The sequence below is a fragment of the Microcebus murinus genome, chromosome 8, assembly GCF_040939455.1.
Source record: "Microcebus murinus isolate Inina chromosome 8, M.murinus_Inina_mat1.0, whole genome shotgun sequence".
NCBI classification, from domain to species: Eukaryota; Metazoa; Chordata; class Mammalia; order Primates; family Cheirogaleidae; genus Microcebus; species Microcebus murinus.
The window spans coordinates 63973129-63997720 of NC_134111.1; the positions used below are offsets into that span (position 1 = coordinate 63973129).

Sequence of the window (24592 nt, forward strand, 5' to 3'; positions counted from 1 at the left end):
ACAAAAAAACTTTCTAAGAAACTTTTAATTTCAGAGAAAGTATGTGAATTACCTGAAGTCTTTTTTGTTTGTTTTATTTTTGGCTTCTAGATAGGTGCTGAGATGCTTTGGGGAAAATAGTATAGACCAAAGAGCCTGGGTCCAAATCTCCTACTTAGTACTTACATGACGAGAGACAAGTTTCTCAAACTGTTTCCTTATCTGTAAAATTGGGTAATAACAGTACCTATCTGGCAGGATTGTTGTGGGAATTATTTGAGACACAATTTATAAAATGTATGGGACAGTGATTGGCTTATTATAAAAACTAATAGCCATTAACTTCTTATGATATTACCCAGCTGAATCAAAGTTGCTTGTATGTTCTTTGCTAATTAAATAAAAGCACTATAAAATTCATTACTTTGATTTTTATTTCAAAGATCAGATTCCATCCCTTCTCCCAACTTTCCTATGTGCCTCTTGGAAAAAGCAGCCTATCTTTCAATTTTGTAACTGGGAGGAGTTATCAGGGAAACAAAATTTACAGATGGGTCACAGTCTTAGGGCACTGGAAATTCGGGTGCCCTGTGAAGAAAACGAAAGCAACAACAAAAATCCCAACCATAGTTTTAATTCCAAATGTGTCTACCATTTTACTTTTCACCAAAAGTAAAGGAATAGTCATAGTCCTTACTGTTAAAACTATGTGTGTTTTAAGCCCTATTGCATTTGTATAATGGTCTCAGAGGGAAGATACACCAGGGAAATAAGAATTAGCAAGTGTCAAGGGAGATGGTGGAGTTAGCTAAAGCAGAGGTCCTGACTTACTTGCTAGCACAGTGGTCAGACAAATGCTTTAAAATTGGACATGTACTTCTAGTTGTCACAAGCCCCACAGCCCCTATTGTGTTCCAGCTGGCACGATTTACATGTTTGTTTTACCTCTTGAGTTTTGGGGATTCTCGAAGGCCTCTGAATGTTCCAAGTCTGATCTAAAGCCACATTCATCACTTTGTGGGTGTTAAATGGGAACTCTCTGTGGCATTTAAATCAAGATTAAACACAATGGCTACCAATTCACCATAAGAAAAAAGTTTAGTGGCTGTGACGCTAGAGCCTAAAAAGTAAAGCGAATTTAAGTTAAAATGGAATTTTACTCATTTAGAACAGTATTTTATCAGCTTATAAGTTTAGATTACAAACTTGTGTACAATGCTTTAAAAGGTCACTTTTGCTAAAAAATGATATAAAATTGCTTCAACTCAAAAATATATGAATTTCTAATTCTAATGATAGTTTAGAATGTAATTTAAAATATATCAATTAAAAGTAATAATTCTAATAACACTTCCTTTACCTCAGAAAGGGAAAGTCAATTGCACATGTTATTTTTCTATTCCAAAAAGATACTTCTAGAGAGATATTTTAAAATTCATCATGGCATCCTGTTTCTATATCCTAGTGCCTGTGACCAATTTCTAGCATCCTTCTTTTATTTGTAGTTGTATTATTAATAATACTCATATGCCTTTATCACCTCTAGTCCAGCCATTGCAGTACACTGTTAGCTGATCTTTCTGCTTTGTAAACTTTTCTTATTCAAACTATACTGTTCTTCAGGTGTTGGGTTTGGCAATCTCGTTCTGTGTTCCTGGTTCTTGTTGTGCTCTTGGCTGAAGAATTACCGGACACACCAAAATAAGACAAGACAAGGTGAACGTTATTAAGGGGGAGCAAGATAGAATTATAGAGAAAGAGCAAGATACAGGTTTGTAGAGCAAGATACATATACCACAGATGACAACCATACCCCTTGTCGTAGCAAAGGAGACCTTGGTTATGGTCTGGGTCTTGTTTTATAGTATCCGGATGGGGACCTCCCTGTGGTTCAGTCATCATCATGGAACCACTTTGATGGACAGTTGGGAGTTATATGACCTGAGTCTTACCGCACATGAAGATCTCCCATGAGCCTCTCTGAAAGCCCACTGGCGGGGTTAGGGGGTGAAATGCAACATAGATTTCAACTAATGACATGCTAATTAGCCTTAGGTGGTCCTAAGTCACCTTCTGGACCCCATTGTAACCTATGCCACTTGGCCCATGGGCTAGAGTCCTCTGCATTCTTCTGCAGTTGGCACGCTAAGTTCTGACTGGTAGATTGGTAGGGTATTCACTCCTCCCCCAGGTATGCAGTCACTTGGGACAGGATTAAGGTGGGGCACTGCCATGGGGTGGGGTTGGGGGGCAGGCCAGGGCGGGCCCACCCCTATCCTTATTCTTAGGTGGGGCAATTGCTTTAGGCAGCACCAAGGCAGGGCACCTACTTTCATCTCTAGGAGACCCAGAATTCCTCATTATCTAACACAAGAATACAAAATTTCAGTTAGGAAGAATAAGTTCAAGAGGTCTATTGAACAACATGATGACTGTAGTTAACATATTATTTTCTTGAAAAATGAAAGAGAATGGATGTAAAGTGTTCTCACCACAAAAATGATAGCTATGTGAAGTAATGTGTATGTTAATTAGCTAGATTTAGTTATCCCACAATGTATACATACTTCAAAACATCATGTTGTACAAGACAAATACATACAATTTTATCTCTCAATGTAAAAATAAAACTATCCTATTCTCTGCTGCCAGATTAATATTGGCAAAACACATTTTCCTTGATCAATATCTGATATCAGAATCTTTCAAAGTATTTTTTTTTTAATCTTAAACTTAATTGGAAAGCTGGCTCTTCCACAAGCCATTCAAGAGTGATTTCTGGCTTCTCTAATCTTCGGGATCATTCCTTTCTCTCACAGCCACATGGCAGTTATCCACGACCACATTGTCTCCTAATAAATTGTGAATATGCCAGCCATATACATTCCAGTCACTAGCACATAACCGGGCTGGTGTACTGGAAAATGGCACGCTCAGTAAATTATAAGAAACCAATACAGTTTTATTGAAATTCTGGTATTATGCATTCCAGGACAGCAGATCCTCTCCACATTGCCTGCTAGATATAGACAGGTTCTACTATAAATATTCTATACCTTCCTACCTAACACTGACATGATCTTACAAAATATTTCTTTAAAGAATCTTATATAATAAATCATGAATTTTGAATAATAGAATTGCAAGCATATGAAGGAATTTCAAAGCAAACTGGAACTTATTGTCACCTGCTAGTTTAGTAATGTTGATACCCTCATTTTTTTTTTTTTTTTTTTTTTTGCCAAATCTGTAATAAAATATAACTTTCTAATTGCTAAAGGCCGGGAGAGTAAAGGTTCCCACTTCATGCAGAGACAGAACTTCTAGTCTCCTCCTCTTCTTAGTTTATGGACTGCAGACCCTATGACATATCTTGCTGTGTTATTAATGCATAAACCTTGAAGCTGATGCCACTCAGCCTTATCTCAAGTCCAAGTTTCTTCCTCAGCCTGCTAACCTTGTCTTCTAAATCACCCAGGTCCCTCAATCAATGAAAATTAAAAATAAAAAAAAAGAAATGTTCAAAGGGAATAAAGAACAAAACACTGAAAGCAGACAAGAAAGGTCCAGAGAGCATGTGTTTCATTGGGAGAGTGAGAGACAGGAAAAAGGGAGGGGACTGGAGAGGCTTGTGTAAGAGTGGCTAAAGCAAGGACTATGTCTGTCTGCTATAAAAATGATTATGTACAAGTGCTCTAGCAATCATTAGCCTTGTTAAAAATAAGTTTCATATTAATATGTTTGAAATGCAGAGTATTATCAATGGAAAAGGCATGTTTGAGGCCTCAACTAATCTCTTAAGCCTCTTTTAACTTCCTGTCATTCCTCATAGACTCATCTGCAGGTCTGTCATGATAGCAGACAAGCATGTATTAGTACTCCCAACTAGTTTTTAGTAAAAGTTCCTAATTCTCAGGATATTTAGGACAGTATTGTTTGGCAATGAAAAGTATATTTTCATCTGATTCATGTTCTATTTTTCTGTTTTTCTTTTCCATTCTAAATTATTATTAATCCCAGGAGTTGAAACAAGTTTCCTAATCTCCTGATACATTTTATAGATGATTGAGGAAAAGCAGTAATGCAAAAATGAACATTTCAAGATTTAACTTCAGCCTCTATTGCAGAAACTGATCATTTAAGGTCTGTAAACTTGTTTATGATCACAGATTTACATGCAGTGGACACTACTCACTGCCCAGTCCTCAGTCATTCTCCTACCTTTCTCTGTCAGTGAGCCCACCATCTATTAGAAAAGTTAAAATGACCCATATTCATTTTCCTATTTTTAGAGGCAGGTATCATGTAGTTATGAGGCCCATTTCTGCTTGGGAGCTTCTAGATTTTTTTTTCCCTGTAGAATAAAATGAAATATTTTTCTAGCTGAGTTTGTATGTGATTAGGTGAGTAAGGACAGCCAACTTGTGACTGTGATGCAATAACCTGAAGACGGAAATCATCATGCTGAGGATGAGACAGAAGAAGAATTGCAAACACTAACCCAGGAACCATTTCCTTTCCAATTTCTTGTTATATGAGATAATAAGAACCTGTTATGCAAACCACTTTCAGTCTGTTACTTCCATCCCCAAAGAATCCTAAGAAAGAGAACCTGAATCCAAGTTTGGCTACTTTTAGATGGCAACATAAAATTGTCCATAGAGCACAGCAACTTTTATCTTCCTAGACTCTGTGTCCAACTTTGCTCACTGGGTTTTTCTGTTTGGATTCTGATATTCTGACTGGTTTAGGTTACTGGTCTGTCCATCTCTGCCACAGTTGACTTTTCTGGGCTGCATTGCTTCAGTGCTAGGGCTTATTATGTCCACTAGATTCACTCATTCTCTGACATGTTTATCAGCCAAAATTTTAAAGCATTAAATATTAACTTGTATACAATGAAAGTCTTATAGGTCTTGAACTTATAGGAATGATGCATGGTTTTACTTAATCATATATTGTTATTTCTTGCTAGACATTTGAAAGATTTGGGAATAAAAATTGCTTTGATCACTTTGATTGTAAAAAGTGATATTTTAGAAGGCTTTAGATTTTTGCTTTATCATAATGAATCTAAGACGTAGTCAGCCTGGTATAGTGGGGGGTTCCAGCATATCAATTAGAGTCATAACAACTTATAGTAAAATTCTGACTCCACCACTTGTTTACACTTAAATTTGGCCTTGCCTCATCTTGCTACATTAGTCCAGATACAGCTGTTGAATTGCTACCACTCTCAAAAGTATTATTTTGAGAGGTAAATGAGATGCTTTTTCATTGCCAGGTTCATTGCTGGACACACACTAGATGCCAAATACATGGTATGTCAACTTTTCAGAGCTCCCTGCAAATGAGATTGAAACAAGGAATTTTAGCTATTCTTTTAATCTTTGGTTTGCTTTATTCTATACTCATAGAATACGTGACCTTCTTGCTCTCCTATTGCTGATCACAAGAAATCCTTTGGGAGAAAAAGTTTAAATCAATTTCTTTCAGGATAAAGCATAAAAAAGTATGAGTAATTGATGCTTCTATAGGAACATAGAAGTCATTCTGGTCAAAGCAATAATCAGACACCTGGGTGGAAGACGTAATTTGGAACATCAAAACACAGTCTGTGTCACGTCTAGACAAAAGTAGTAAACTCAAAGATAGGGTTTGGATTCCGAGACACTGAAATTTATGGAATGTTTGATCACTTGTGGTAAAAGAACAAATTAGAAGCATCCCAAAATGTGTAATAGAAAGTTTAGGTAGATAAAGGAGAGTAAGTATAAAAGTAGCATTGTTAATTATAATTAGTTTTAGGAAATATTTATATAATTCTTTGTACTACACTATTACAATCAATCAGGACACATATTTTTTCTTTTTTTTTTTTTTCTTTCTTTTTTCCCTTTTTCTTTTTCTTTTTTCAGGACACATATTTTCTTTGCAATCCTAACTTTAGTTCTACCACACTACTCAAAAAACTATTTCCTCACACCACTGGGAAAAAAAAAAACAGCAAAAGAAATATTTTACTGAATGAAATTATCTTCCTTGGAAAAATACATGATGAGAATTAAATTTGTATATTTGTAACATAATGCTAAAGTGTCCTGAATGAGCCATTAGAAGTCCTAGAGTTAGACTGCATTTTACCTGCTGTGCAATCTTGGGAGTATTTATAACTTACATGGATCTCTGTATCTTCATCTATAAAACAAAGGTAATATCACATGCTTCCGAGAACAACCGTATTAAATGAGAAGATAGGCGAAAGCACCTAGATATGCAGAGCCTGGCATAGAGTAGGCATGCAGTAGATGTTTGCTAAACCTGAATGCAAAATTCTTAAATCCAGTGTTTGTCTCCCTGCAACCCATTTTATAGCCTTGCAGAGAATCAGAATATTTATCTTGTAAAACTATGTCATTCCTATAGTAATTCTACTTTCATTAATCTTGTCGAGTAGTAAAGCTAACCTCAGGGGTTAGAAATGTGTTTCAATAGATTCTGATTTACTATTTTTTCTTTCATAACTTTCCTTTGTATTCCTTTCCCTTTCTGTCCCCAGTTGAGTCTCTATGATTTGAAGCTTTGGCCCAGAATTCCAATGCATCTATTTATTTTACTCACTAAAGAAATTGTGTAGAATGAATACTAATTAGGTAGTAAATATACTTCTAGTCATAGCATTATGGAACTCAGTATATAACAGTATCAGAATACAGAGGACATGAGCGTTCTGAGGTATCATTGCATCCATGGTTTGGTATGTGGAGTAAAGGGTAAGCTGCAGGATGATAAAGCTAGAAAATTAAAACAGGTGTTTCTGCTATAGATTTTCCAAATGAGAACACATCTCTGCTAATGGAAAGGATTGCAAAGCAATTCCCATTGCTACTCTAGGATTCAGAGTTTTGGAATCATGCCTGGGAATAATGCACTGGAAGGATTGCATGAGATTATGGCCAAAATGAATTATTGCCACATTATTGGCAAATTCAGTGAGAAATTGGTTTTGCTTGAACTTTAAAGGAGGTAGGGTTTAACAGTAGTTCAAATGGTCTTTTAGAGTTCATTCTTTTTTTATTCATTCAGATATTTAGAAATATGTTCTTGTCTCTGATTTTTTCTTTCTCCTTTTTTCTTTCCTTTCCTTTGTCTATTCTGATAATATACATTTTGATTTCAGCTAATTCATTCTAATTCTAACTAATTATGCATATCTATGATTTATATATTATAATGTATAAATTGATGATTATCCAAAATAATGTTAATAATATACATGAAATGAAAAATTACCAAAATGGTGTATAACTTTATCATCACAAACACCATTAAGATATTTTAGTGATCTTGCATCGTATTTCTGGTCCTATACCAGGTTATTTAGGACTTTCAGAACATTATAAATAGTTCTGTTTCCAAAAGAAAAAGTAGGGACTTTATTTCATAAATTACATTTGTTGTCTAATTACTACTTTTATCTTAATATTTAAATATGTAATTGCTTAATGGTTTAAAATAAATGATATTTAAGTATTACATGTATATAATCAGTTAAATTATATTAGAATAGGATAACTATTCTTTTTGAACAATTCTTTGTAAATATTCTGAATTAGGGGAATAATAATGACCTAGAATGTAGGAAACTAGCTGAAAGTACAAGTTTGAAAGTGTTTAGTATTAAAAAAAGTAGTGTTTTTATAATCATCATATATACACACTTTATTTATATGCATCTATGTATGTGCGATTATTATGTTTTTCCTTGAATGCTAAAATGAATGCATCCAGTGGGCCAAGATAAATTATTACTGCTTTCTTTAATGCCTTTATTTAGAATATTTTACTTAATATAAAAGAAATAGAAGACTATTAGAACATGAAGTTTCTTTTGTAAGCCCAAGATGTTTTCTGTTTAGTAACTGCATTTGGACTTAATAAACTTTCAAAAGGAATTGCCAGAGTCCAAAACAGGGGACCAACAGAAGCAAGGGTAGGATTACTCCATGTTTCAGGAGCCTCAACTTTACTATTCAATGAGGTTTTCAATTCAGGCACCATCTGTCTCACAGCTGAAAATCATTAAGCTTCAGCAACAACGTTTCCCCCTCTCAGTTCCTGACTTTTGCCAGGCAAGTAAGAAGTTTTACCTTTACCTATTAGCAAATTAATTAGTAAATGAGTATGTGTTCCCATTTAAACTCCAAAATTTATTGACTCTTTTTAGCTTAAAACAAAGCACCATTGATATCTAAATTATTAATATTAACATTGTATTTTGACTGAGGATTTCTAAATTTGAGTTATTTTTAAAAGCGAATTTTCTACTGCTTATTTTTTTGCACAATTTATGATCTAAAACACATGATAGATATATCCCAGAAGAAAGACATATTGTTGTTTTACTTTACCTGATCAACATTGACAGAGAAATGATCAAAGACACTCGCAAATATTCAGTTACTTTTATTGGAGTGCTGAGTGAGCACATTTGTGTAATGTTAAAGGAATGAGCCTGGGCTGCATGTTGTCACATAAGGTTTGCATTATGAGAAGAGAATGTTAAAAGAAAAGAAAGGCAAAGCATTGGAAACATGAGAAAACTCCAGATTTGTTTCTTTTTAAAAGAAAATTTTGATTTTACCTCTACGAAGACATCTTTGTAATAGTGCATACAGTGTATCATCATTAAGTAATGATTATCTGATTGTGATTCTATTAGATGAGTTAAGTGAGTAGTTTCCAGCACTTAAAATGTGTTTGCACTTTACTAATATTTTCATTATTTAAAAAGTCCTTATTTTAATTTAGGCTTCTTGTGTTATTATTTCCAATATTAATATCATAATTGAAAATACAATGTTTTTAAAGTGTGCTTTGTCCTGTACTTTGTAAAGAAGGTCACTGGGAAATTTATTTCTCCCTTTTTGTACTTTATTCTTTCTCTTTGATATCCCTGTTTGGATATACTAGGAGAAAAAGAAGAATAGATTTTCAGTTTTATTAATACAAGTAAAATACATTGAAGCACTTGGTTTCTATGTATAATAGAAATTTATCTGTCATTACTATATAGAGAATTATATATATATATATATATATATATATATATATATATATTTCAGCATATTATGGGGGTACAAATGTTAAGGTTACATATATTGCCCATGCCCCCCCTCCCACCTGCCCAACACCTGATAAATGTTATTTCTATATGTCCACTTAAGTGTTGATCCATTAATACCAATTTGCTGATGAGTACATGTGGTGCTTGTTTTTCCATTCTTGAGATACATCACTTAGTAGAATGGGTTCCAGCTCTATCTAGGAAAATATTAGAGGTGCTATATCACCATTGTTTCTTAAAGCGGAATAGTACTCCATGGTATACATATACCATTATATTTTAATTTAAAAGCAAACATGGACCTCATTTTATGATATGAAATATGTTTAAAATGAAATGTTCTCTAATGAAACAAATAAGCTTTTAAAGTAAAGATGTGAAAAATTAGTATGAATTTTTTTATAATTATTTGAGTATTTTTATAATTTTGGATCAGTAAAATTAAGCATACAAACTACAGTATTTAATATGTTCTACTATGTATACTTAGCTTTCTAAATCAAGGAAAGCTAGGAGCCAACCAACCTTGTTATTTGCAGACAGACTTGTTTCTTCTCTGTGTGGTTATCACTACATTTGAAGATTCTGTTTTTGTGACTTGTCTATTATGTGTTAAGAATAATGAAAGGAAAGAAAGCACTGGATCCAGAGGATATTGCATGTTTCTACAGATGAATCACAGAAGGAGGAGGTTTTTCACCTGGTCACTGACACAAAGCAGAGCAGGCCTACAAGGATTCTGCCTGATAGCAGTTTTATGATATCAAAATGCAAAGTAAAGAGATGGGCTCAGATCATATAGCTGAAGTCTCCTTGTTAGATGCCAAGAATTATAAGTAGACTGTGTTTTTTCCCCTATATATCTATGAAATTTTCAAACTCATATCATTTAAGATTGTTTTCTCATTTTATCTTCTGAAATTCTCACCAATCAAGATTTTACAGCGTCATTCCAGTATTTTCTATTATGAACACATAAATATACTGTTTACATGATTTTCAAAGCAGCATTGCTGGTTCCTCTGCCCTGTTCCCCCACTGATGCTATTGTGACATGTGATCTCACCAACTTGAGGATGACTAGTCCAAAGTGATCCATACTGTCATTATTGGGTTTTAATTTTGTTTTTATAGGCAGAATTTTAATACTCATATAATGATATGGTATATTCCAAAAGCAGTAAATACATTTTCAACAATATTAGACTTACAACATTAAGTAGTAAATAACACAACAGAAATGTCAGATACATCTTTTTGGATAGTTATCTATAAAATGGTCAAGTTGAATGACAATATCTATAAAAAGGCATAGTTACTTTTCTTTTCAAGATAGAATTACTTTTGTTTTTCATTTATTTATATCTAGAACAAATACCTATTTATGTGTTAAAACCACCCAATTCATAAAATATTGATTGACAATTCTTTTAATTTTGTGTGTGAGTAGACATACAGAAAACACTGATAAAATGGGGAAATTCATGAATATTGACATATTTAGAAGTGAAAATGCGTATAAATGTTAGCATTATTATTGTTCTATAAAATATTGTATCCTACATTATATATTATTACAGTTTTTTTTGCCACCTTTAGGCCTTTGTGGAAATGTTTCCATGAATGTTGTTATAGTAACTCATTATATCTGCCCCAAAATAGGACTTGGCATCTACACAGGTTGGTAGCTGTGACTCTCTACCTCTATCTTTAAGGCTTTGAAGACAAAGCCAGAATTAAGCAATGACATAACTATTCTTCACAAATCTCAGAGTATTTGGAGGTTCTGAGTGTTCCTTTTGTTTTTCATTGAGTAAAGGCTAAATAATAACAGTTATGGACATATTCTAAGATATAGAAAGCAAAGACCTATATGTAATTTTAGATTATTCTCTTTTTCTCGTAATAACTTGCTCAAATGAAAAGATCACCCTTACTTAGCCTGATAATCACTTCATTTTGTGTATAGTACCAGGGTCAGGGGAAAGGAAGTCACTCCACTAGGTGGAAGGAGGACCAAAAGCATGAGAAGAGATTAGGTCAAGATTTCAAGATATTCTAGGTTAGAGATGTGAGGTTTGCTAGTTATAGGTATAGAGCCTAAGATGCCCTTGGCCTTCCTCCCCTCCCGCTTCACCTTTGGCTCCCCAGGCCAGACCTGCTTACACCATCTGGTAGATCAGAGTCAGAGGGGTCTAGTTCAAACTGGGCCAGAGGACTTACTGGTGAAAAGATGGGGAAGTCCAAAACTTAAAACTCATGGTACCAACATGTAAAGGGAATCAGTAACTTTATTACTGATTCTTTTTTGTGTTGAAATCCACATTAAGATTAGGAACATGAAAATATATCTTTCCCTTTTACCTCTTACCTGTACTTCCCTGTCAGAAGAACTGTCAAGAAAATCTTCTTGTGTGTAAATATGTTAATATGACAAACAAAATGTGTGAGCTCTCAATAGCATTTAATCATTTTTTTCTCTTAGTAAAAACATACTTCATTTGGATACCAAAAGAGCACACTTCCTTGATTTTTCTATTTGACTTCAATACCTGTTTCTTATCCATTCCTAGCTTGTTCTTCTTATTCTGCCTAATTGATAACATTTAGTATGCAATTAGACTCAATTGTCATTTATCTATTTACAACCACTTAATTGATGTCATCCTTTGTAAACTAGGTACTTTGGAAATTATATCTCTATTCCTACCCTACCTAGCAGACCATGACTTCTGTATCCAACCACTTGCTCAGTATCTCTTCTTATATGTCTAGAATGTATCTCAAAACTAAGATATTCAAAACAGAAATCTTAAATAATACCTTTCAAACTTTGCTTTCCCCAAGTGTCCCTTTCTTAATAAATGGCCACATGGTTCAGTCAGTTAGAAAGAAAAAATGTAGCAGTTGTCCTTGAGTTTTCTTTCTGTTAACCTCAATATCCATCTATCAATTAGACTGATCATCTTTCCCTTAGAAATATAAATCAATCAAGATTGCAGAGGGTCTAAGCACATGACATAGTAGAACAAACAACCAAAATTTCAAGAAGTTTGTGGAAAATTTTAAAAGAGAAATCTCTAACTCTAATGATTTTCAAGAGATGGAGTGAAGATGATGATGATGATGCTAATTCTCAGGGATTGGAAAGACCTGGGGTTAAAACAGACAAAGGAGTTAAAGGTTCTTACTGCTATTTGCCGATGTTCTCTTTCTGCCTAAAAGTGTTGTGTATTTTCTGTTTGTCTTTAATATTCTTAATTTTACTATAACATGCTTAGGTCTGAAACTTTCAGTTTGAGATTTCATAATCTTTCAGTTTGATTTTTCATAACCTTTTTTTTTGATTCTGCAAAAATTCTCTCCATAATTTTTCAACTATATCCTCCCTTCTGTTTTTATTTTTCTATCCATATAGTATGGTCGGTATCTAGATTTTGGTAATTGTATTTCTGTCTTTCATATATGTTAGCATTTCTTTGACATGTCTCTTTATGATTTTTTTGTAGTCACATAGCAGAATTTCTCCATTTAGTCTTTGAACTCAGTAATTCATCTGTGAGCTGTACAGCCATTCAGCAATTTAATTCTTTTATTGTTGCTTTAAAAAATTTCAGCCATTATATTTTCCAACTAATACTTTCCATTTGATTCCCTCATTAGTGTCATTATTTTCTCATTTACAAATATCTTTCCCCTTGTCCTTCAGGTATATTGATGTATATAAGGTAATAAATAAATACTTTGAAGATATGAATAAATGAATGATTAAGTCAATCCAACTATCAGTCTGTCGCAGGTGGCCTAGTACTCGTTTATAAATGTATCAGAGGCTGTCTGTCATAGATGCTATAAAAGAAATGTCTGATTAAGTGATGGATTGATTTGGGTACTATCATAATTTCCTTCTATTTTTAGGATTTTGTTTCTATGAAAAGTTTAACCTAAATAAAGAATTTATTGCCCTATTTCCTTATTGGAGTCAATTTTTCCTTCATTTTTGGTATCTGTACAATCATAGCATTTGCTTGACCTCAGTGAAACTTTTATCTGAAAATGTGGATGACTTTATCAATTTGTTAATTAACTTATATTTCTTCAACATATATATTGTTTTAACAGATTTTTTTGTTCAGTAGAAGAAATATTTATGTCAGAATGGTCATTTTTATTATTATTATTGGCTTGTTTATGATATTTTCTTTGATGAAAATATGCGTTGTCTTTATTTGTATAGTTCATCATAAGCCTGTGCAATATGTATAATAATGTAAGAGTATAGTTTTGTTACTCAGATTACTAAATAACCTTTGAGAATTTTCTTATTCTGAAAATGATAAAGCTTTTTAAAAATTTTAATACATTTTTACCAGATTTGGATGGCTAAGATATGTCTATCAGTAAAGTATATATTGTTTCAGAGAACTAGATTTGTTCATTTGATTTGTAATTCAACAGATAGTTACTATAGATATGTACTAAGATGCTAGGAATGCAATGATAACAAGATTATAAAAATCCCAGATTTGTTTACTCTTCTAGGACATGCTTTTGCAATTCATTTGAGGGAGTGGTGGTGCTGCTGAAATGGAAGCACTAATCAGTGCAAAAGAAAGAGAGGGCTAGCTCCATTTGAGTGGATATTTTGAAAGGAAAATTTGCACATTAGTGCAGTGAAATAGGTTGGGGTTAGTTTCCAGAAATCTTTCTAAATATGATCAAAGTGGTTGTCAAATAAAAAATAAATATGAACTTAGGTAAGAAGAGTCTTTATTTGAAAGAATTATTATAATAAAGGGAGGAGAGCAGTGTAATAGGGAGAATCTGCCAACCATTAGGTCAGCAGTGTCTCAAAGGTTAAGCAGAAAAGGGATTTTCTTTCATGGGGAGAAACAAACAAGGCTAGAAAGAATTGGATGTAGGAAAGTAGGATGAGTGAGGGTGGTGGGATGAGGGACAATAGATTATAGAATGTTTTCCTGTCTGTCAGGGTCAGCCTGTTATTAAGAAGGCCATGAAGGAAAGGTTGAGGCTGCTAGAGCTGAGGTTGGGTCCAAAGTTCAGGGGCCTGAGGGAAGGAGAGAAATTCAGCTAAAGTGTGGTCAAGTCAAGGTAGCAGGCATTTTGTCCATATTTGTCAGTGAGCACATATGGTTTAGCTGATCATTTATGAAGCAAAGAATGGGATTTGGAGGTCTGTGTGTGGCCTTGTCATAGGCAGTATCCTGAATCTCATCTAAGTCAAAAGGGGAAGGATTCTTTGCAGTACACTGTCTCTAGAACACAAAGTGGTAGAGGAATTTCTTTAACTTTTGCTTTTTTCCAGAATCACAGGGCTAGGATAAAGTTTAACATTGTCAGAAAGGTGAAGACAAAGAGATTTCTGAAGAAATGTTTGGCAGCTATACATAAAAGACTGGTGGGAAGCCCAAAGGAAGAAAGCTAAAAAACTTAAGATTCCTGTAGTCCCACTAAAATTAAAAATAGAAACTGCATGATTGTAGTGACAGGAGCAGAAAACATTATTAACTATGGCCCAGGAGTACTGTGTGTGGGCAAAGATAGTGGTAATATCCAACACTGTCTCTAATGGTAAAAACATGACTTTTCAGTGTAAATATTTGAAGACTCTGTTTAGGCGGATTAGATTTTCTTTTCCCTACTGCACAATTTCCTCCCAGTTAAGGCTCTAACATCATTGTGAGGTGGTCTGGACATTAAATAAAAAAATATGACAAGTTTGTTCTAAGGGGTACTTGAAAAGCTGGTAAAAGAAATAATCTCCCATCTTTCTCTCTCAAACAAAATTCTCTTAAAACCAAAGTCTACAAATGATTAAAATGGGAAGACTACACACATTTATAATTATTGTCAGAATTTAATGTAGGGATAAAAAACTGTGCTTACTGTACAAAATGCCAATCTATAAACAGCTGACATTAAGGCAAGAGATTTAAATGAGAAAATCTTTTCAAATGAAATACCCTAATAAAATGCAGAAAATTTGAAACTGAAATAAAATATTTTATATTATTTCTCTGTCTGTAGAGATCAACTGAATCTTAAAACAATATGTATTTTATATATTCTCATCTTAAAATCCATAAAGTCTTGAGTCTTGGACCCTAATAGCATTAATTGTGCAGTCAAGCTGTTTTATTCTAGTTTTTAAGGAATTCAGGCAATTTTGCCAAAGATAATATTACCTCAGTGACTGGATCCCACAAATTCTCACTCATAGTTAGGATGTGGATTTCGAAGTGTTTGGTGAGATAACCAAAATGCCTTTTTTCTGAAAAGACACAGTGTACAATCAAAATAAAAAGGAAAGAGAGTATACTGGTATGATAAAATAGCTTTGATAAAAAATTGACTGAGTCTTCTGCAAAGAGCCTCGAAGTCTCAGGTTCCAAATGAAATAAAGCTAGGTTACTTTTAGGTCTACATATAAGAGATTTATATACATCCTCTTATAAATGATGTTTGTTTCAATGTATGGAGCTTTGAAATATACCAAATGGTTTTGTGTGTCTTCAAGAATATTTTTCTTAGCATATTTATTTACTGTGTCATTATCTTATTTTAGAGAAAGCACATTGTCTTCTCATTAAGGACATAAGATAATGATGAAAACTCAGGGAGAGAAACGTTAATTGATCATTAGATGGAGTTGTAATGAAAAAAAACCTCAATATCTAATTATTGAAACAGATTCCCAAAAGCCTGCCAAGATTTAGCTCAAAATCTTTTAGACAGCTTGGAAGTAGGCTGGGATAGTCTCCATGCCCATGGGAAAGAGATTGCTCTGACAGTTTGAGAATTCCAGTACACCTCCTTCCATGGAGCTTTCACTCTTTTGATCTGAAGGACCCAAAGAGGACCCATGGACATCCTCATCCTGGAGCTGCTGAGTGGCAGTGTCACCTTCAGGCTGATATTAGGGAACAAGGAGTATCTCTGCCTTACTCAGTCCCAGTACACAATTTTGTAATATCCCAACATTGCCATAATATTTGCCCAGATGTTTATTGCATAATATTATGAGGGTTCACAGCTGTGGAAATGTCTTTTGAATATACCTCATCGAAATCCTTTACGAAAGAAAGTGTTAAAGTGTAGCTATAGCATCATAAAGGATAAGCTGTAGTTGCTCACCTTTCTTTGTGACACAGTATAGACTTTATTTGGACTTCACTCTTGGCATTGGAGTAAGTGCATGCCTTTTTTATATTGTTGCACAGACCTGGTATTTCTTGACCTTGTGTATGAAAGTTTTCTCACAGGTAAGTTATTCTGAAGAATTGTCCACATTATCAGGTGCCTAAGATCTCCTTTGGTCTTCCCTTGCCCCCAGACAAGGGTGTTGCAGAATAGGCTAGGTGAGAGCCTCAGTGAGGACCAGTGGATGGTTCCCTGAAGGATGGTAGCAGTACGGCTAGGAGGCCTGTGCAAGTAATCCACATGCAGAGCACGTGCTTCGCCCTTCTGCCTGAGACATTCATTCCTCCCTCACCTTTAGCTTTTGCTCATCTGGGAAATTACTACTCACATGCGTCATCCTCTCATGTTCATGGATAGTATCACTTCCTTCGCAAGGCTTATTTCCCTATCCACGGAGCGCCACACCCATTCTCCCTACCTCCAAAGATGATAAGATTTTTAAAAGCAGGGGCCATTTCATACTCCATTTATCCTCTCACTCCTAGTGTAATGCTCAGGTAATATGGTCTCCAAATGTACCTATTGAAAGAGCAAATGATTTTTTATGAATGTGCTGAGTCATTTTATATAAATATTTTGAAAAGAGGAAATAATGATAAGCATATACATATACTAAATCAGGAAATTTCAGAAAACTCTACTGTTGCCATTTCTTCACAACCTATAAATATATATTCTCTTCTCCACAAAAGAGAGTGCAAAAATTTTGTTTGTGTACTGGTTAGTTTTCTTAGCTACACTCAGTATTGATCCACAAAAGCAAAGGCCCTTGCAATTTAAAGTCATAAAATCAATGGAGAAGACTATTGTAACATGTTTTACAATTGGGAGATTTAAGCAGAGAACAAGAGACACTAATTAATCAAGAAGAGTGTCAAAAGTGAACTGAATTCTCCTGGTATGTATTTGGAAGCTTCATAAACCATTGCAAGAAATGAAGTTCCAAGTAGTTAGCCACTACTTTAGAGTGTTTAACAAACTGGAGGAGTTAATACAGGACCTAAATTAGATTGGCTGACATCCTTTCATAATTACTACACTGAATTACATATTCAAGGAAGGCTGCAAAGGTTTGAGAATTAAAAAAAAAAATTGTCTGCTATGCATTTGTAGAAGAAACAACTATTTTTTAAATTTCACCTAGTTTGTCTTCCTACATAGCACTAAACCTAATAATCAGACTTCATTATTTTAGCGTCATCTCTGACCACTTGGTGAACAATAAGATTTTAAAATGATTTGTGACTTATATTAATGGGAACTATGTTTTAATCAATTTTCAAGGGTTTTTTTTTTTTTTTCATTTTAACCTTGAAAGAGTTCCAGGAAAATTTGATTTCAGATTTTCATAAGGGTAAAAACGAAATCTAGAGCCAACTATTTTACAGGTTTTAATATTCACACTATATCTAGTTTCTTTTGTCATAATAATATGATTTAATTTTTTTAAATAAGAGCTTGAGCAGCAGGTTGAAAAGCAGGAAATTGCCATTCATTAAAAAACCACTCTAAACTTCTGAGCTAGTCTATAATATTAGTGGATTGCTTTTGGTCAGATTTCAGAACTTGATGTGCTGATTTCTTTATTTAAAGAAATGTTGGTTGACTGCAGAGCTTTTTAATATTTGAACTATAAGAAGTTAAATTTATAAAGTAAATTAAAACCAAGTGGCCTTACAGTATTTTGTCAATGTAGTTACTGAGTTTTATAGAAGACTTGGGATAAAAATAATTCATAATTCATCTGATTACATCTGCTTTAATATTTATGATGTATTTTTAAAATTTTGTTTAGAGATTTAAAACTATTCTCAATTTGCTTTAAACTTAGAGTGATAATGTTTCAATAAATTATGAATAAATTATGATATATGAATTTTTATCTTGATCATATTTAAATATTCCATTTATGGTTTTGAATATATCCAGACTTACTGTAGATATCAAATGAATTTATAAGGTTGCTTCATGGTATTTTCAACTTACCATAAATATTTGATATAGGATCTTGCCTCTAGATCCTTAAGAAAGATAAAAGAAAAAAATATATAATGGTTCTTTATAATTTATCATGTTTGATAATTCAAATTAAAAATTTAAGCCACTTTTAAATAGAGAAGGGACTACATTTTATAATTTCCTTTGGAATGCAAATCAAATTGGACTAAAATCTTATATACACACAAACTATATATTAATATATTATATAGATTTTTTATATATTACATTTATAAAATAATGTTTTATATAGAAACTCAAAATGGACCTTAAAAATTACTCTTACTCTTCCCCATATCTAATCAGATTATTTATTTCTTCTTCATTAAGTTTTGCTACTTTCAGTATTTTAAAGATGTTTCCCTTCTGCCTTTCTCTTAAGGGTTTGCATTATTTCAGATAAGCAAACTGCTACCATCCTAATCTTCGTTCCTTTTTGCTTAATGTCTCATCTTTTAGGGTTTCCTTTATCACTGGATTTAAACAAATTGATTATGATGAATCATTGTGTAGTTTTCTGCTTGCTTCTTGTATTTAGGGTTTGTCCAGCTTCTTGGATCTCTGAGTCTATATTTTTCATCAAGTTTGGAAATTCTCAGCCTTTATTTTTCCAAATAATTTTCCTATCCTCTCTTCTCCTTCAAGGACTATATGACCATTTAAACTCTTCCCATGGTTTAATGATTCTTCCCTCCTCTTTCCTTCCTTTCCATTATCCTCTTTTCTTTCTTTTCTTTTCTTCTGTGATGTCTTATCAGCTACAAACACATCTGGTGTACTTTTTTCTCATGAACTGTGGTTTTCATTTCTAGAAGTTTGATTTAGTGTTTTTTATATCTTCTGTGTTGCTAATTGACAACTACTTAATCCCTCCCCTAACTGCTTGAGCATATGAGACATACTGGAATGTCTTTCCCTAGCATTTCTTTGTCATTCCTGGACCAGGAATTTTCATTGATTTTTCTCCTCATTGTGGACTTCATTTTTTTACTTCTTTGCATGCCTGATGTGCTTTTTTATTGGATTCCAGACATGAATTTTTCCATATTAGGTGCTGAATATGTATATATTCTTTAAAATATTCTTGAGCATAGTGTTGAGATACAGTGAAATTTCTTAGAAACAGTTTGATTCTTTTGGGTCTTAGTTTTAAGCTTTGTTAGGTGGTACCAAAGCAACATTTATTCTACTTTAATCTTTCCCCAATAATAAGTTTAGATACTTCTTGATAATCCAATTTATGTCCTGTGAATTATGAAATTTTCCTCCCTTGCTTTCCTCCCTTTTGTGAGCTACAGGCACTAATCTTGCTAAACTTTGTGGGTGGCTCTTTCTTCAGCCTTGGATAGTCGATCAGTACTCAGTTCAATTGTAGGAAGGATCTTCTGCAAATATCTTTAGTTCTCTCTATGTAGCTCACTCCTCTCCAGTGCTCTGGACTGTGATCATTAGATACCTTGGTTTCACTACACTCTCAGCTATGTCTTCTCAACTCTGGGAGATTGTTGGGCTCTGACTAGCTTCCACTTCTGTAGATCATAGTATAGAAATTTTCTTGAGGCAGAAAACTGGGGAAATTATACAGATTATCTCATTTTCCCCCTCATCTCTTATAGATCAGTATCCTTTGTTGCCTGATACCCACTGTCTTAGGATCTATTGTTTCATACATTTTCTCTTGTTTTTAGGCATTTTCAGTGTTAAAATAAATCTAGCCTCTGTTACTTCCTCTTGGCCAAAAGCAGCAGTGTCTAAATAGGTCTGCTGTATTTAATATATAGAAAGATGGCAACATAAATTTCTGAGGAGGTTTGGCGTATTCATGAATAATAGTGGCTCTTTTGTTTTTAATAGCATTGGGGAAAACAGTATAAATTCTCATATCCTGTTTTAGAGCCCTTTTAATCCCAAAGAATTTTATATAAAACAAGAACTAAAAAATATAGCCCCTTTGGCCCCCAGCCCTCCCCCTCAACTACCACCATCATACTTTTCAGTATTCAATCCTGGGGAGTGTGAAGTTAACCCTTTGCACTCGCTTGCTTTTTTCTCATTATCCACTCGACATTATCCACACTTGACATCCAAGTGCAAAGGGTTAAATGATCATTGTGTGAATGGTTATAACCTTTTCATACTTAATTTTAAAAAGTAGAAAACCTAAAATAGTAATAATTTAGACCTACTAAATTTTACTCTGGGATGCTATTTTTTTAAAAAATAAAATTTTATATAATTTTTCTATCTATCTCTATATATTTTATCTAAAATTTAGAAGTAACAGTTATTTAATAATGAGGAAATGATGTATCCATGTATATGTAGCCATTGAAAGAATGTTTATGAAAACTTTATCCAAAAGGAAAGATTCATGTTACACTATCAATGGAAATAAAGTCAATTTATGTAGACCTTATATTTCATCAGTTATTAACATATTCAATTTATAACTATCTTATTCTCTCAATTATAAAAGTACACTAAAACTTGTTATAAATAAAAAAGCAGTATGTTAAATGCCAACTTAGTGTCATGAACTATATTATACACATCAGGGGAGTGAATAAAGCAGCTACTATCTACTGATGGAATAGGAAGATGTCTTTTACAAAGAATTGTAAAGTGTCCATCAGATCAAATAAATATACTAACAGTGGGGTTTGGAGATTGAATTTATAGTTTATTTATGATTAAGTAAGAATGGCTGATCTGATATTTATTTACATTTATATTTATGCATTTTGTGGGCAAGCAAAAGTTCTTCTGGTATTTTAGAGTCATAGTGTAGTCATGTTGTTCTATACTCTCCATATTTGACCAAATGAACTTAGTATAACTATGCTAAGGTTTTCTTTCCTTTTGTTTACATACCTCCAAAGAGTTTATGCTATATTGTTCTTAATTTGAAAATTATAATATTATTTAATTTTATGAATTTATAAATCATATAGATTAGACTACTTTTTTATATATTACAGTCTTCTATTGTTGAAAATGTCTACCTGTTAGTGATGAAATTTGGGAAGTGAAAAGGTATACTGAAATTGATCTGCTGATTAATAAACTTCATAGTATTTGGTTACATAGTATTTGGTTATTTGTCCAGAGAAGTTGAATCTTACATTTGAATGCATTAATGTTACTTTTCTGCCAGTTGTTTTTGACTTTCCTTTATTGCTTCAGGATATGATCAGTACTTAGCCACATATATTAGGTCTGGTTAAAATGACTTTGGGAATGATACAGAATATATCATATTCTTTGTTGCATTGTATTTTCTTGCATATATGTAGTCTAATGGCATAATCTTCAAAGAAATTGGGAGTTTTGAAAGACAAGAGAAGACAAATTGTTTCTTTTGGTTTAATGGTATAACGTAGATGACAAACATTTTCCTCTTTAAAGATTGCAGAAGAACTAGTTTTCTCAGGCAACAAAGAGGTTTCATTAAGAGCAACCATGTAGAGGGAAACTTCAGGAAAAATACCAAGTACATGTGGATGATAATTTACTGTGAATGCCAGATGACACAGTGAAATGTTTTCAGACAGTGGGAGGGGGGAGAGATGTGGTTACAGAATGCAAGACATTAGGATTAGTATCTGAATTATGAAAGTCACCTGGAGACCCTGGATTTCTCAAGTTGACTGACACACTCAGGAATAAGGGACATGATAGAATTATCATAACAGTCTCTCATCATGAAGTGGTGTTCAGTCTGAATCTTAGAGTGGAACTGCGAATATATTTACAGAATCATGTAGAGCTCTTGGTCTCTCTTATCTTCTACCAACTGAGACCTCTGGCAGTAGTGGAAAGGGAATAGGTTTTCCGCAGAGTTCAATTACTCTTTTGTCAGAGAAGCACACAGAATCAGGCTCTTACGTAAAACACATGAGTTTCCTTTGATTTCTATGGAAGCAGTTCTCTGGATTATCAAAGAAGCACATTATTAAACAATTTTATTTAATGTAGTTGAATTTATCCTGAAAAGCGAGAAAATGCAAGTTATTGAAAGAATAGCACAATATTTTAATTCTAAGAAATTCTTTGAGTTACCTTGAAATGCACCTTTAGCACTAGTTCTTCTAAAAGATAAATTAGAAGTGAAAGGCTATCTTAATTCAAGAATGTTTAGTTGTCAGAACAACAAAGAAGTTAATGCTGCCAGCTTCATCAGTAAGACTAACTTTTGCATGGATCCCAGATATAGATTATAATACAATGCCCATGAATATATATAGAATCTTAACTTCCTTCTGAGACCTCAATGTGAATTGTCTCTGAGTCTCTGAGGTGATATTCTAGAAATCTTTCGTTTTGTTACATGAAGACATTAGATAAATAAAATTGCAATGTCTCAATTGGACAATCACTTTACAGAGCATAAAGTCCTTTAACAAAGCTGGTGGTTTCAATGTGCAGCCCTCACAGTGGAATAAACCACAAAACAGGTATTAAGAGAATGTTTTTGATGAGCAAATAATGCACATAGAGATGAGAGCACAAGATTTGGATCCATGCTATAGCTAACACAATGACAGTAGCTAATTATTTTCTGAACTCAGTATGCATCAGATACTGTGCAAGTGTCTTCCTACCTCACCTAGTCTTGGTATAGGTACTGTGACAAGGGCTTTTCTACCTCACCTAAGTGATAAGTGATGTTACCACATGTTGTTAGCCACTACTCTTAGTATATCACCTTTCTTTGTGATTTTGTAATAATCATGAAAACTCTTTGGGCCTCAGTTGAATAAAAAGTATATAAGTGTTTATACATGTAAGTGAATTTATAAAAGTGATTTTATCCTCAAAGACAATCAAAAGACTTCTGTTTATCTACCATTGCTGTTAGTGAGAACCTCAAATTTGACCACACTTCTTACCAACCAGCTCAGGAAAAAGTATTGATCTGTTTTCTCCTTCAATTTGCAGATAAATATAATTAATGATGGATGTGTAATAGGAAAAAGACAAAATTAAGGAACTTTGAGGAATTTCAGTTGAGAAGTTGTTCTTTTTTTTTTTTTTTTGAGACAGAGTCTCGCTTTGTTGCCCAGGCTAGAGTGAGTGCCGTGGCGTCAGCCTAGCTCACAGCAACCTCAAACTCCTGGGCTCCAGTGATCCTTCTGCCTCAGCCTCCCGGGTAGCTGGGACTACAGGCATGCGCCACCATGCCCGGCTAATTTTTTTTATATATATATCAGTTGGCCAATTAATTTCTTTCTATTTATAGTAGAGACGGGGTCTCGCTCTTGCTCAGGCTGGTTTTGAACTCCTGACCTTGAGCAATCCGCCCGCCTCGGCCTCCCAAGAGCTAGGATTACAGGCGTGAGCCACAGCGCCCGGCCGGAGAAGTTGTTCTTATCTGCTTGTGCCACTCATAATATTAAGAATAAAGTTATGTTTATTCTTATCATTGTCCTTTGGGGGCATTTTAGAATATTGTTTGTAAATATTTTAAAAAATTTAAAAAGGCTTTGTAATTAAAAATGCACTAGTACAAAAGAGGTTGATTAATAGTCCTTCATTTATGTTTTTTCCCTATTATGTATTTATTTATTTTAAATTTTTTCCAACCCTCAAGTGGAATTAGACATTTATGTTTTAATATTTGCCATTTTTATAGGATATAAAGTGTGATTGAACTGAAAATTTATTGGGCTGATCCTCATCATGAACCGTGCTTTTAGCAGGAAGAAAGGTAAGTGTGCTCATTTTAAAGGACTTGGAAGCCAAACCAATATTGTTATGAAGATAAAACAGAGATGTTAAGAAATCAGCTTTTTCCAGTTTATCAAATCACATGGCTTAAGAATAAAGTTATATTAGAGCAACACAAATCTGCAAAACATTGCTAATTCACTTTCTTTAGTTACCATCCTAACAAAAGAATGGAGTTGTTTAATATGCTGTGTTCACAATACATATGTGGTATTCTCTGGCAATGTTATGCTATGTTGTGAAATTGAAAAAAACAAAATGATCTGAAATTTAGTGCTAACTTTACCTTATGTAGCCATATAATACTTAATTCCCTGGGTTTCCATATAGTTACAATGATGTAAATTGGTTCATGAGTATGTGTGTATGTGTGCACATACGCTTCATGTATTATTAATATTGTGTGAGGATTGGTAATGGGTGAATTGATAGCAGTGAGACCAAAATAAATTTATTATTAATTTTCAGGTTGGAAATTAAAATGAATGAATATAAATGCAGTATATTATAATTATCAGCATATAGGATTGAAAGAGACAG

General features: G+C 33.5%; 1 protein-coding gene across 5 annotated transcripts in view; it reads left to right on the forward strand.

Moving 5' to 3' along the window:
• Positions 1–24592, forward strand: part of GULP1 (GULP PTB domain containing engulfment adaptor 1) — a 269468-nt gene that overhangs the window by 131888 nt on the left and 112988 nt on the right. For all 5 annotated transcript variants that reach the window (XM_020288299.2, XM_020288298.2, XM_012779464.3 and 2 more), the window contains one exon: positions 23958–24032. In XM_020288299.2, the coding sequence (XP_020143888.2) occupies positions 24005–24032 (28 nt within the window). In that variant the 5' untranslated portion in view covers positions 23958–24004. The remainder of the gene's footprint in view (positions 1–23957; positions 24033–24592) is intronic.